This window comes from Gobio gobio, assembly GCF_949357685.1.
Source record: "Gobio gobio genome assembly, chromosome: 2".
Classification (NCBI taxonomy): domain Eukaryota; kingdom Metazoa; phylum Chordata; class Actinopteri; order Cypriniformes; family Gobionidae; genus Gobio; species Gobio gobio.
Window position 1 is genome coordinate 60,210,204 of NC_137098.1, and position 14,827 is coordinate 60,225,030.

The following is a 14,827-nucleotide window of genomic DNA, read 5'->3' on the forward strand; positions in this document are numbered from 1 at the left end:
AGTAATGATGCTGAAAATTCAGCTTTGATCACAGGAATCAATAATATTTTAAAGTATATAAAAATAGAAAATATTTTAAATTGTATTAATATTTTACAATATTACTGTTTTTATCAAATAAATGCAGGTTTGATGAGCAGAACATTAATGTATAATATATATACACATTCTAAAATGTAACCGCAAAAATGCTCTAATGACATCTGAACTGGTTACATTCATTCGTACCTCTGTGTGTTTGGTGCTTTCCTTCTTCTTCTTTATTTTCTTCTCTGTTCTCTTCCCTTGGAAGAACCTGCTAAAATGAATAACGCGATGCCAGGTAGAAAAATAGGATCTATATAAATGCAGTGATCTATATAAACTACACTAATCCTTTGAGTGTGTTGTTATCTCCGGGATATTCTGCATGGTCAGGTGGAACAGATATGTCCAGTTCAATTTTAGCAGGCATCGACAAATTAATCCATATTATCACGGAAAATAAATGCACAATTGTGTATTTTCAAAAGATATACAAAGCTGAAAAGAAAACTGTACAGTCCTGGAAGTTAAAATAAATCGGGAAGAGCGTCGACACTGCTGAAGGAGAAAAGATGATGGGTGGTAAATTCCTTAGCGAATGTGCCTAGAATTAAAAGCAGCGATGTGTGAAGCTCGCCATGGTGAGCAGTCAACAAAATGGACGGCGATACGCCTTTTTGACGAAATAAAAGTCCCTTTCTGAGCGCTTTGTGACCATTTAAGATTTCATTATTAATAATAACCCAATGAAATACGTACTAGAATAGAGTTAAACACTGTCTGTCTAATTGCATGTTCTCCACTTGATAAACAATATTTTTGTGAGGGAAACTGCAGACAAAATTATTTGCATACAAAATAAAGCATTTCCGATGCTATTTCTTCCATCTTCTTCCACTTTTAGAGGCATTTTTAATAAATATGAGGGACCTTTAATTGCAATGCAGTGCTATGGAATGACAATGGTGAAAAATGAATTTTAATACCATGTGACTAAAAGTCAGACTTAAATTCAAAATAAAAGTCAAAGTTTCCTGCACTAACATTCAAGCATTGTGATGGAAAATAACATACACTCCATCAGTGTTTCAACCGCGGATAAAACAGGTTGTAGCCTTCAGAAAAGCCATTCAATGTCTATAAGCGGTATAGGTAGCACAAAAAAAAAACAATTTGAGAGGAACATCTTTAAAAAATAAAAAAAAACTAGGTGGGTATCCAAATGAATATAATTGCAAGCTTATTAATCGAATCTTGAAATTTTGAACTCAAAAGTCGGCAGCCCTGCATAATAGGCCTACTATTGTTAGTTTTTTCAATCGCTAACAAGCATCGGCCAATACTGATTCACTTTTTCAAAACTCAATACAGTCTTCATTATCTTGGCCAAACAGTCTCCAAAACTCACCAACAAAACACTTTATACATCCCAAAATAAGCTTGTTCCACCATGCAGGCAACCATTCTCATTCAGAAAACATAGATCTACATTGCCATTTATTCACACTGACATAAAAAAAACCACTAACAACATGGAGCATAGGCTCAATGATAAACTTTGATTTTTAAATTTTGATTTACTGTTCACATAAATCAGTTTGAATATAAATGTGTGTGTGTCATCCGTGTGATGGACCGGCCATCTGTCCAGGGATTTTTCCAGCCTACGACCCGAGACTGGGTCTGGGAAAGACTCCAGCCTCCCCATGACCCTACATAGGACAAATGCTTTAGAAAATAAATGGATGGATGGATGGTACTACGAGGGTTCTAGTCCTCCCTCTCTCTCTCCGCCACTCTTCTTGTGTGTTTTCCTTGATCCAGTTTCCAAACAAAATCATTCTGAAGCCATCCTGATTTACCAAAACATGACAGAAAAAAAAAATACTACTGTAATAGAAACTAAAAATAGGACATCTGGGTATACTTTCAGCTGAAATTTCATTTAGCCGGGTTTGTAATAATTATTACTTAATTTATATTTCAATATAATTACTGCAGACATGCACAACGTTTGCCGTCGTTCTGATTTGCCTATGCTTTTATCAGTTTTAAAAGCAGTGTGTAAGCATTCGCAAAAATGTTCTGCAAATATATGGTATCTTGCAGATGGTGAAGAATGACAGAAGCGTTCATGGATTTTGGAAAATGTGGTCATTGACTGCATTTTGTGTGAAAGCAATGGCAAAATTATCCACAGTTTGGTCCGCATAGAAAGAGGTTTGAAAATGTGGCTTCAGTATTGACCAATGCTTAGATTAAGGTTCCATTCGTTCTCATTTTTTAAAATGGTATTTGCTAATCTCAAAGTATCCGCTGTTTTATTGTAGTATTTTGGTGGAAATTATGGTTAAAATGGTCAATTTTTCTGGGTGAATCACCACTGTTCCAATTTAGGCTGAAAAGTACCAAACGATGTGCTGATTCAACATTGTGTTTTCTGGAATTAATCTAACATGGATACATGCAGTATAATTAGGGATGATTTAATAACTCATCATTAACGCCACCCCCAAACAATGTAGTGAACTGAATACACCAAAGTTACTCACCATCAAGACCCATTTAAGGCTTTATATTTTGTTATATAGAAAGGTCACAGGAGTATCTCAGGAGCGTGCGGTAATTAAAACTAAATGCATTTAAAGCTTTAGTAATGAAGTATAAGTGTTGTAAACAAAGACAATGTCACTCCTGCAATGACTATGACATTTTGGGAACACGCAGGAGTCACTATATGGTAAAGCAATACTTCATAATACTATTAATGCACTGGGAAGTTTCCAGTCAAAATACACAATAGACACATACAAAAATATTTCAAAACACCATTTGACATCTTTCTGGATTACAGACATTATGGTCAACAAGTCACAGTGAAGGATTAACCGATCAGAAAACAGTTTGTGTAGTATTTTCTCCCTCAACAGTAATTCAAGTGAAGCCTTATGTTGCAATAATAATAATAAAAAGATCTTAATTCCATTCCCTGGTCACTCAGAGGAGCTTGACTCCCGTGGTCTCCAGTTAATCTGTACCTGAAACACATATTGTGCCCCGTAATGCTCAATCGTCCCAGTTCCAGCATGCATGTTGGTTTATGCAACTATTTGAGGGACTATTTGAGTAATGCAGGTATTGTTTTTTCAGGTTTGAGTCTGATAGTTCTGTTCATGTTTTTGCCACCATGGGAATGTACTCATATAAAAGTTCATGTAATAGTTCCGTTTTTGAGTTCGTTATTGTCAAGACTCAGCCCTTGGAAGAGTGAATTTACAGAAGAGCACATCCTTCTCCTGTAATATCAACTGAGTTTAAAGCAAGACGCTTCCGAACAAACACTAAACGATCTGAGCTTTGTGGATAATTGGGCTATGCGGTGGGAAAAGTTTTGCGTTGGCCGGGAGCAGGATGTTGTTTGGTTTCAACTTGGGCCGTAGAGTGCCATTAGTGCGCTCAAAATGGTTGGACAGCGCCTCAGATATCTGTGAACTCGCCGTCTCGCTGCTGCCATTTTCAAAGCAATCAGGCTCCATTAAACCTCTGTGGACTCCTGAATCCGTAGGGCTAGCAGAATCTTCTTCCTCTTCGTCTGTAAGAGTCGGATACCTGGATACTAAAGGTGAGTGATGCCCTCTGCTGCCCCCTTTGCTACTTCCTCCAGATTGCGGCCTCCCCTCTGCTGGGAAAATGGCACTGCCGTTCCGAGATCGAACAATTTCAGCGGACTGGTCCATTGAATAAGAAGAGGGGTGGAGAGGAGGGAGAAGTTGGGTTTCCTGTGTAGCAAAATTGTAAATAGTGATTAGGTGCAATTTCACATGCACATTTTTTTGATAAAGCATACGTTAACTGTGTTAGCATTACTAAACAGTTCAGAAATACTAAACCATTAAGTGCTGGATGTATCAGATCAAAATCAAATACAATCATTTTGTATTATTAAGGACTGTCCACACTAAGGACGATAACTATAATGATAACAATAAAGATACAGTTCTAAAAATCATTCTCTATATTAAAGAATAGCAGTTCACACCACAGCTATAATGATAATGGCACAAAGAAACTATATCGTTGGAATCACTTTCAGAATTATTTTTTCCAGCTTGTGAATGATAAAAAAATGACATCCCATTCTGGGAGTTGGCCCACCCTTTGCAGCTATAAAAGCTTCAGCTTTCCACAAGGTTTAGGAGTGTGTTTATGGGAATTTTTGACCATTCTTCTAGAAGCGCATTTGTGAGGTCAGGCACTGATGTTGGACGAGAAGGCCTGGCTCGCGGTGCCCGCTCTAATTCATCCCAAAGGTCAGGACTCTGTGCAGACCAGTCAAATTCCTCTACACCAAACTCGCTTATCCATGTCTTTATGGACCTTGTTTTGTGCACTGACTGCGCAGTCATGTTGGAACAGGAAGGGGCAAATTGTTCCCACAAAGTTGGGAGCATGAAATTGTCCAAAATGTCTTGGTATGCTGAAGCATTAAGAGTTCCTTTCACTGGAACTAAGATGCCAAGCCCAACCCCTGAAAAACAACCCCCACACCATAATCCCCCCTCCACCAAACTTTACACTTGGCACAATGCAGTCAGGCGAGTACCGTTCTCCTGGCAACCGCCAAACCCAGACTCATCCATCAGATTGCCAGACAGAGAAGCGTGATTGGTCACTCCAGAGAACACGTCTCCACTGCTCTAGACTTTACACCACTGCATCCCACGCTTTGCATTGCACTTGGTGATGTAAGGCTTGGATGAGCTGCTCGGCCATGGAAACCCATTCCATGAAGCTCTACACACTGTTCTTGAGCTAATCTGAAGGCCACACAAAGTTTGGAGGTCTGTAGATATTGACTCTGCAGAAAGTTGGCGACTTCTGTGCACTGTGTACCTCAGCATGCGCTGACCCCGCTCTGTGATTTTACATGGCCTACCGCTTCATGGCTGAGTTCTTCCCTACTGCTTCCACTTTGTTATAATCCCACTAACAGCTGACTGTGAATATTTAGTAGTGAGGAAATTTCACGAATGGACATATTGCACAGGTGGCAACCTATCACAGTTCCACGCTTGAATTCACTGAGCCCCTGAGAGCGACCCATTCTTTCTCAAATGTAGATTTGTAGAAGCGTCTGCATGCCTAGTGCTTGATTTTATACACCTTTGGCCATGAAAGTGATTGGAACACCTGGATTCAATGATTTGGAGGGGTGTCCCAATACTTTTGGCAATGTAATTAGGGTACATTTTGTGTCCTGTTACTGTTTTTAAAGAATTAAAGGCATCTATTAGATGTTTTAGACAAAATTGTATCTAACATAAAATGAACAAATCATGAAAAAAGGCTAGTTTTAACCATTACAAGTTTACCAAGGTACCGCAGTTTTACTGTAGTTTTTCAACAATTAATTTTTATATTCTCATTAAATTTTTTCCACAATTGCATTATTTAGTTTTTTGTTAAACCTTGTTACCAAAGTTATTGTAAGAAAAAAGTATTACATTCAAAAGTTTGGCGTTGAAGGAAGGTGTTGGACGGGATTTGGGGTTGAAAGAAATCTCTTGCGCTCACCAAGGCTGCATGTATTTGATAAGAAATACAATAATACTGTGAATTATTATTACAAGTTTTCTATTTGAATATTTTTTAGAATATCATTTATTCCTATGATGTCAAAGCTGAATTTTCAGCATCATTACTCCAGTCTCCAGTGTCACATGATCCTTCAGAAATCATTATAATGCTGATTTGCTGTTCAAAAAACATTTCTTCTTATTATTACAATGTTGGAAACAGTTGTGCTGATTAATATTTTTGTGGAAACCCTGACTTTTTAGGATTCTTTGATGACTAGACATGTTAATAAAACTAGAAATATTTTGTAACATTAAACATTTCTTTACTGTCACTTTTGATTAAGAAAATGTGTGCTTGCTGAATAAAAGTTTTTAACGGTAGTTTATACAACATTTCCCATTAACTATAAACCAAAATATAGTCCCAAACAAGCTAACCCAGACTTAACAAATACCAATATTGAGCAAAAGTAACAGGGTTACAAAAATTTGCAAACCTCATTAATTAAATTAATTTAATTTAAGATCATTTTGACCTTCTGAGGTGAATGAACACCATTTTCTTTATGAAAGTTAAGCACCATTTTCTGAGAAAGAACACGAAAATAGTGTGTGTGTTTTTTTCAACAAATTTAAGCTGTATTTGTGGCACACATCGACCACCAGAGACAGCCTTTGCAATTCATAGGCCAATGAGTGAGTCACTGTCTTAACGATTGAGTCATTGAATTGTTCAGTCAAATGATTTGTTCAAAGGGGCTGATTCATTAGGGACAAAGCAAGTGAAAACTGGCTTGTTGCCTCCCTGCCCTATAAGGCAGTGTATGCACATGAAGGCACCTCACGAAACGTACAGACTTCTGAGGCAGTGTAATGGTCCACAGCAAAACAGAGAGAGCTTCGGGAATATTTAATTGCTACAATAGTAATTTTATGCTAGAAATGACATCAAAAGTGGAAAACGTTGGTCAAAATGTACATTTACACCCAAACTGACCAGCAACCGCAACTTTCAGACACTATATTTATTGTAATGGAATGGAACGCACAGGTTTGTGGGATATCAAAGCATCCTTCGAAGGCAGCCACTGTCTTAATAAGTGAGTCATTGAGTCAACAATTAGACCGATTCGTTCAAAAATGCGTTCGCAGATTCACTCAGTAACAAAAAAGTTACTGTGTTGCTCGGAGACGCATTGGCTCTAATACTGTGGATTTGTTTGGAACTATTTTATTTGGCAAAATAGAGCAAAAACAGACAAATCTAAGTCACCAAATATGAACTTTGTTTATTACTGTATAAATCAATATTGCGTTTGCAAACGTGCTGATATTGCTCTTGCTCGTGTGGTATCGCTTATGAATATTAAAAACAAGAACTTATAGAGAGAATTGTTTTCCTACCATATCTTAGATTTTTGAGGGCATTTTTATTCATTTTGGCTGCATACGATTAGATTTTGGGGGCATACTTAAATTTAATAAATGTTTGTTTTAATTAGTTATTCATGTAGCCAGAGTTGGAATTATCCTTAAAATAGGTATTATAGGTTATTTCGGTATGTGTTTGTATTTATGTATAAATGATATGATACATTAAAGATTTATTAAATGATTTTTTTCTAGGGACCCGAGATGCAAATTAGCTTATGCTATACTCTCAATGTGCAATACATATTTTCCGGCTTTCGACTGAAATCACATTTACATAAATACATTTGTATTAATTTTGGCTGCATTTGATTAGATTTTAGAGGCATTTTTATACATTTTGGTTGCATTCGAGGCATGCTCCAGTCCAAGACCCCTTCAATTCCCACCCCTGGTGTGTGTGCAGCGTCTTTGTCGAGTTCAGGTCCCTTCTGTTACGAGGCCCGTTTCAAGTGAAACCGGTGAAACATAGCAAAGGTATCTCATACCTGTGACATGTTACTGTCCTCTTCATAAGACTCCATCATCATCATTCGAGTGGATTCTCTGTCGGATCTGTCCAGTTTGTCTCGACCTCTTCTAGATGTGTTATAAATGGCAGGGCGGCCGAGTGAGTCCACCCCTCCCAGCGTGGAACGACTTTCCCTGGAGCGAGGACGATCCTGTGAAAGGAAACATTCAGGGTTTCTATGTGTTTCATGAGAGGAAAACAAAGCACAAGCAATATACCTGTGAAGACAATACAGACTGTATTATTCTGCCTATTTATGTATAACATCAAGGGACTGCAGAGTGTGACTGGTAAATGCATAAGAGCATTTTGAAAAACATTAAAAGAGAGACGAACCAGTGAGGAGAGACTTGTGCGTATCGTCCCTTCGACTTTTAAAGGACGATTGTCCTCCTTTTAAAAGAAGACAGAGACAACTAAATTAGAGAGATGGGATCATAATATACAATAATATACATCCTTGTTTATATGCATACCCAGATACTCAAAAAAAAAAAAATCAAATATGAATTACAAAAAAGGCTGTATTACTATAATAGCTAACATTATGCAGAACAAACTGCAACATATTGTATTGTTGCCACAATTGATGTCTTTTCTGTCTTTTTTCTTATAACATTTGTTGCTACTATTATGGATGTAATTTCTGTTACTCCTACTCCTGTTACCACCTTCCTAATATTGTTTTGGCCCCCCTTTTGCTGCCAAAACAGCCCTGACCCATCAAGGCATGGAGGCATGGATGCTCGATTGGATTGAGATCTGGGGAATTTGGAGGCCAAGTCAAAACCTCAAACTCGTTGTTGTGCTCCTCAAACCATTCCTGAACCATTTTTGCTTTGTGGCAGGGCACATTATCAGCTGAAAGAGCCACAGCCACCAGGGAATACCGTTTCCATGAAAGGATGTACATGGTCTGCAGCAATGCTTAGGTAGGCGGTACGTGTCAAAGTAACATCCACATGGATGGCAGGACCCAAGCTTTCCCAGAAGAACATTGCCCAAAGCCTCACACTGCCTCCGCCGGCTTGCCTTCTTCCCATAGTGCATCCTGGTGCCATGTGTTCCCCAGGTAAGCGACGAACACGCACCCGGCCATCCACGGGATTTAAAAGAAAATGTGATTCATCAGACCAGGCCACCTTCTTCCATTGCTCCGTGGTCCAGTTCTGAGGCTCATGTGCCACTGTTCGTGCTTTCGGCACATTATTTTCAGTGGTGGACAGGGGTCAGCATAGGCACTCTGACCCAGTCCCATTAACCCATTAACAATTTGGCCCTTGTCAAACTCACTCAAATCCTTACGCTTGCCCATTTTTCCTGCTTCTTGTGTGTGAGAGATATTAAGTATCTAAATACTTAATATTAAGAATCACTAAAATATTAAGATACAAATGTTTTTACAATTTTGAACTGTTTTCAAAATGGATAATAATGAGAACTGTTTCTTGAGCAGCAAATCATCATATTTGAATGATTTATAAAGGATCATGTGACACTGAAGACTGGAGTAATGATGCTGAAAATTCAGCTTTACATCACAGGAATACATTATGTTTTAAAATATATTAAAATAGAAAACAGCTATTTTAATCACTAATTACATTTCACCATATTGCTGTTTTTACTGTATCTTAATCTATCGAATAAATACAGCCTTGATGTGCATATTAAGAAATATTACCCCAAACCAAATTATCAATAAACATGTTTTTAAAAAAGTGTGTGTACATGGATTTCTTACCGAGTATCTGTTGTCTGTGCTGCATGAGTTCACTCTCCTGAACGAGGCTTGTCTTGACAGAGTGCTGATTTCCTCTCTTATAAAGACAGTGAGACGGACAGATTGAAGCACAGGAACTCTCATATTCAGATCAGTCGTGCAAATGATTCAGTGTTCAGAAAGAAAGACGAAACTTCTTACTTTTTTTCATCCAGCTCTATTGCCAGTTGGTGATTCTTGCGCTTATAGTGGCGATTTACCGAAATTATTATTACGATAAGTGTGAGAACAACCGCTGCAGCAACTCCAGCAATAATAATCATCATCATGTAGTTCACTGATGCGGTGTGAACCAACTCTGAAAGAAACATGCAAACAAATCGACTTATTTGTTGTACAGTATATTCAATTACTATTGTATTCATTTTAGTGCATGCATCATATAGTCTTCTTTATTTGGAAAAGCCCAGCTTGTACATTCTACCTAACTTTCACAATCCATGGATCAAAAAAACAAACAAACATACAGGTTGGGAATTACATGAAGCTAAATTATGTAAATGATTTATATATTATAAACTAAAAGTAAATTATGACAGTATTTGGATTTTTGGATGAACTATTCATTTCATTTTATAGGTTAGGAGACATGCAGTTGCATAATATTTCCACTAGATGACAGCACTTCAACATGAGTGAAGGTTTTTCGGTGGGACACACACCTGCTGCGATACTTATTGAAATCTCCGCTTTTCCAGATCCCACCAAATTGGTGGTGGTGCAGACGTAAACTCCTTGATCTGTCAGGCGGAGGGGCGTAGAAAAGCGCAGAGTCCCGCCGTCCACCGTCACACCCTCTGGTAAAGCTTCACCTTTCCTGTGTAAGCAAAGAAATACAGTTCAATCCCCAAATACAAACCAAGCATCGAAAACAATAGAATGCCTTGGTCATCTATACTGAAGGATTCAGTGCATAACAAATGATTAATGCTTCATTATTTCATGAATGTCAACTTAAAATGTCCTTGTATCACTTTCACTTTTTTGTCCATCATTTTGGCCCCCTAAAAAAAATATCTATCAGATTGTCTGTCTTTGAATAGCATAGGTTAAAGTCAGCATGAAACTGAAGTTGTGATAGGCTTTTCTTCCCTATTGTGACGTGTGTTCGAGAGAAGCGGACAAAGATTTTGTCCAAAGATTTTGAATTTATTGGATCATTAGATTGTTATAGTTTGCTATTGGTGGATCTCATGCATTGCCCCGCCCCACGCACCAGTAAACACTTCATCACAGAAGAGAAGAGATAAGAAGCTATTTTGATTAAAAATGACAAGGGTGTATGAATTAAAAATAATAATAATGATGTGTATGGGTAAATCATTCATAATAAATACTATAATATTCCATTAAAAAAAAAAAAAACTGTCAATTTTGATTTCATGGTGACTTTAAAAAAAATCAACTGAATTCATAGAGTGCTTTAACCTCCTAAGACCCAGGGGGAAAAAAGGTTTTTAATTTAGTATTTTTTCATTTCATTACATTGTTTATAGCATAAGAAACAAATGGGGGGGGGGAAACATTATGAAAAAAATATATTTTATTTATGTTATGTTATGTCAAAAACAATGGGATTTTTTTTTTCATTCACCAATCAATGTTTAGGTTTCAGGATTTTTGCTAACCAAACTTTGTTTAAAGATGATTCTCAACTATGTTATGAAAGATACAACGGATATACCATTTTACTTTATGCAATATTTGATGAGAAAATGGGTTTTCCCATTCAATGCAATGTATCTATACACTGGATCTAATTTGCATATGAATGTTTTCTTGTTGCAACACATAATGAAATAAGAAGTGTAATAATGGGAGTAGTAGTTGGCACTTGGCAACATTTTCATAATAATATCTAATATTTTATAGGAATATTGATATGTCATTTCTTTCTTTATTCACTTGTGTCTCCCAAAATGCTTGATAAACATGATTTAAGTCCTCCATTGAGGCCATGTATGAAATCAATGCATTGTTTTGTAACAGAAAGTCATATTTTGATTAGAAACCCCATAACATTTCCTGAGATGTTTCCATAAGAGTGCAAAATTTGATCTTTCAGTCATTTTTAAAGACCAAGGAGAAGATGTAACAGACAAATGCTATCTCTGAAAAGCTCTGAATGTGCTCTTTACAGGACATCCAAAACTGTGACATGTATAGTGTCCGAGAAATTCACTATAAAGCAGTAGTTCAATTTAATTCAAGTTTGTCAGGTCAAATTTTATAGAGCTTTTAACAATACTTATCAATGCATATTTCAAAGCAGCTTTACAGAAAATGCTTGTTTCAAATGTTACGATAGTGATGTTTTAATACAGCAATATAATATAAAGCTATAATATAATACACTATATTGCCATTTATACTACGGGGCCGTTGAATGCTTGAATCTGATTGGCTGATGAACGTTCTGAGGTGTGCAATTATTTTCTGGTAAACGCACAGCGAACGTAGTTCCAGGCAGCTCTTGACCGCATTACAGTTCCATATCACTTCGCATAGTTAACTGTAATAACGGAAATTACAGGACTAAAAAAACAACAACATGACAGACGATTAGAATGTTCATCAGCCAATCAGATTCAAGCATTCAATGGCCCCATAATATGAAGTGTAGCAACTTAAAGGCTACACATGACATTTTTTCACTAGCGAGATAATAACAGCTGTTTAGAGACACACAGAGGTAGCCTAATTCACACAAGCTCTCTCTCTGCCGCTCTCACTCTCTTTCTAATAACTTCATTAATAACTGCAGTAGAATGCTATCAACGGCTCAAGCCTCCGTTAACAGCTTTAAAATGACGTTTCGGAAATAACAAAAGAGCCGTTGGATGAGACGCGGAAGAAATAGTCCTACTGACAATAGCGATTTAAGTACAAAAACCGGATGAATCCCTTTAAATATATATTCGGATCGATGTCTTGAGGTGTGGTACCCGTAGTATAAGCGGAATAATTGACTCCGGGCCATTGAATTATTAGAAAAATAATGCACACCACCTCGGGTGTGCATTCTTTTTCTAATAATTCAACGGCCCGTTGTCAATTATTCCTTGCATATATTGACGTCTGCCTTTACATGCACATGAACTTTAATGACATCCCATTCTTAATCCATAGGGTTTAATATGGAGTTGGCCTACCCTTTGCAGCTATAACTGCTGGGAAGGCTTTCCACAAGGTTTAGGAGTGTGTTTATGGGAGTTTTTGACCATTCTTCTAGAAGCGCATTTGTGAGGTCAGGCACTGATGTTGGACGAGAAGGCCTGTCTCAAAGTCTCCGCTATAATTCATCCCAAAGGTCAGGACTCTGTGCAGGCCAGTCAAGTTCCTCCACACCAAACTCACTCATCCATGTCTTTATGGACCGACGCTTTGTGAACTGGTGCGCAGTTGGAACAGGTAGAGGCCATCCCCAAACTGTTCCCACAAAGTTGGGAGCCTGAAATTGTCCAAAACGTCTTGGTATGCTGAAGCATTAAGAGTTCCTTTCAATGGAACTATAGAGGGCTAAGCCCAACCCCTGAAAAACAACCCCACGCCATAATCCCCCCTCCACCAAACTTTACACTTGGCACAATGCAGTCCGGCAAGTAACATTCTCCAGGCAAAGGCCAAACCCAGACTCGTTCATCGGATTGCCAGACGGAGAAGCGTGATTGGTCACTCCAGAGAACAGGTCTCCATTGCTTTAGAGTCCAGTGGTGGCGTGCTTTACCCCACTGCATCCCACGCTTTGCATTGCACCTGGTGATGTAAGGCTTGGATGCAGACCGGTGCGCAAAACTCTTGGACGTGTTTTAAAGAGTCTAAGTGAAAACTAAGTGATTAGTTGATCCCGACAAGCGCTCATTGTCACAGTTGTAAACACGACCGCGTTCTTCTTCCATGAGGGGGTTTGGCGTCACGCCATTTGACCGTTAAAGAACATGACACACATGTCTCCCGGGACATCCTGTAGAATTCAACCAATCAGATGACGACTTCAAAACTCCTGAAGTGTTTCCAGTTAGGTGTGCCTCATGCATCAGACGTTCAGCCCGTGGGTGTGACATCTGAGGCTGAGACTAATATTAAGCAGACAGTCTACTAACTCTCTCTGATGGTCGACATGTAGTTGCAAAGTTACTTATTAGAATGTCTAAAGTGGACCTTTGAAATAAAAAAGTCTTTCTCAAAATGCAACATTATTAGCAATTAGCAACTAAGTTTAAGTTTAGTTTGATATGATATGGGAAGCGTTTCTCCCCCTTTTTAGAAGTGCATAAGCCTTTATTGTGCTAATATCACAAATAGACCCACACAGGGTTTCTGTAGACAATGAGAAGTTTGTCCAGAGTGTATACCAGGAACTATATGTTACCGTGTGTTTTTGTACAGCACAGTGTGTTTTGCATGAGGACAGTATTAATACTCATCCCATGACACACATACCTGTACGCAGGCAAATTTTCCCGACACCATCGTCATAAACTCACTCCATCTCCCCCTCAGCCTTTTCTCATCCCCCGCTCTCTCCCTCCGTGTGAAAATGCACTCTTGTCTGTTTGCCGCGCAAGTTGCAACACGACACCAGGCCACAGTTACTTCATTTACTTTGCATTTACACCGAGCAGCCAGAGAACAGGTTTCCCCACTGAAGGCGGAGAGAGGAGGAGAAAACCAGAGAATGTTTGTCTCAGGAATTGCGTGATCATCTAAACGTCCGTGTCTACACCCCCTTAGTCACTCGCACCGAAAAATGCCAGAAAATAGGTGTGTGATTGTGACTAATTACCTCAGACATATTCATGAATACAAAAACAACTGATGTATATTTCTTTAACCTCTCAGTGTCGGTATTATTTCCTAACAGGCTCCATATCTGATCAACTATTATAGATTCGCTCATGAATTTAGGCCACAGCCTTCTCGTCCACACCTACAGATTACTCTGGCATGCTGGTAGAGAAGCCAACCGAAACAGAATCAAACCGACAAGACAGGCTGTCAGCAAGACAAACAAACAGATTGTTAGATTCAGGTGAAAGACGTGCAGACAGACAGTTTTACCTGGTCCAGTTGAATTGGTCAGGTTTTGGATTTCCTTTGCCATTGCACTGTAGCGTGGCACCTTGCATTTCAACATGCCAGTTTTCCTCGTAGCCAGATATCACTGCATTCGGAGGGTCTGTACGCACACATGAACACACACACACAACATTTAGGTGTGTCTAAATCATTTTTTAGCCTCTTGTTTGAACTTGTGATGAACTTCCCGCTTGACCAATACGTTCACTTGATCCTTTCTTTTGTTGACACAGTACAAACTCTAATGCTGGCATTATGAAACATGCATCTGTTGGAATTATATCAATTTTGTGCAATTACATTAAAGCAATGGGTTCCAAACCCACATGACTTTCTTTCTTCTGTGGAACACAAAAAGTAGTTTTTTTTCCATGCAATTATACAATTAAAGAAAAAGGGCAGCAGCTTTCAAGCTTATTA

The 14,827-nt window shown here is 38.3% G+C and overlaps 2 protein-coding genes across 3 annotated transcripts in view; both read right to left on the reverse strand.

The window, feature by feature from the left end:
- Positions 1 to 675, reverse strand: part of coro1b (coronin, actin binding protein, 1B) — a 37,348-nt gene extending 36,673 nt beyond the window's left edge. The window contains exon 1 of the mRNA XM_079841917.1: positions 229 to 675. The gene's annotated coding sequence lies outside the window, so the exon portion shown is untranslated. The remainder of the gene's footprint in view (positions 1 to 228) is intronic.
- A 307-nt stretch (positions 676 to 982) lies between these two features.
- The window catches only part of nectin4a (nectin cell adhesion molecule 4a), a 31,456-nt gene continuing 17,611 nt past the window's right edge, over positions 983 to 14,827 (reverse strand). The window contains exons 5-11 of one of the 2 annotated variants that reach the window (XM_079841928.1): positions 14,390 to 14,507; positions 9,991 to 10,145; positions 9,470 to 9,626; positions 9,290 to 9,365; positions 7,882 to 7,938; positions 7,523 to 7,696; positions 983 to 3,803 (exon numbers count right to left, since the gene is read on the reverse strand). In XM_079841928.1, the coding sequence (XP_079698054.1) occupies positions 3,366 to 3,803; positions 7,523 to 7,696; positions 7,882 to 7,938; positions 9,290 to 9,365; positions 9,470 to 9,626; positions 9,991 to 10,145; positions 14,390 to 14,507 (1,175 nt within the window). In that variant the 3' untranslated portion in view covers positions 983 to 3,365. The remainder of the gene's footprint in view (positions 3,804 to 7,522; positions 7,697 to 7,881; positions 7,939 to 9,289; positions 9,366 to 9,469; positions 9,627 to 9,990; positions 10,146 to 14,389; positions 14,508 to 14,827) is intronic. The other variant, XM_079841929.1, reaches the window with a different exon arrangement.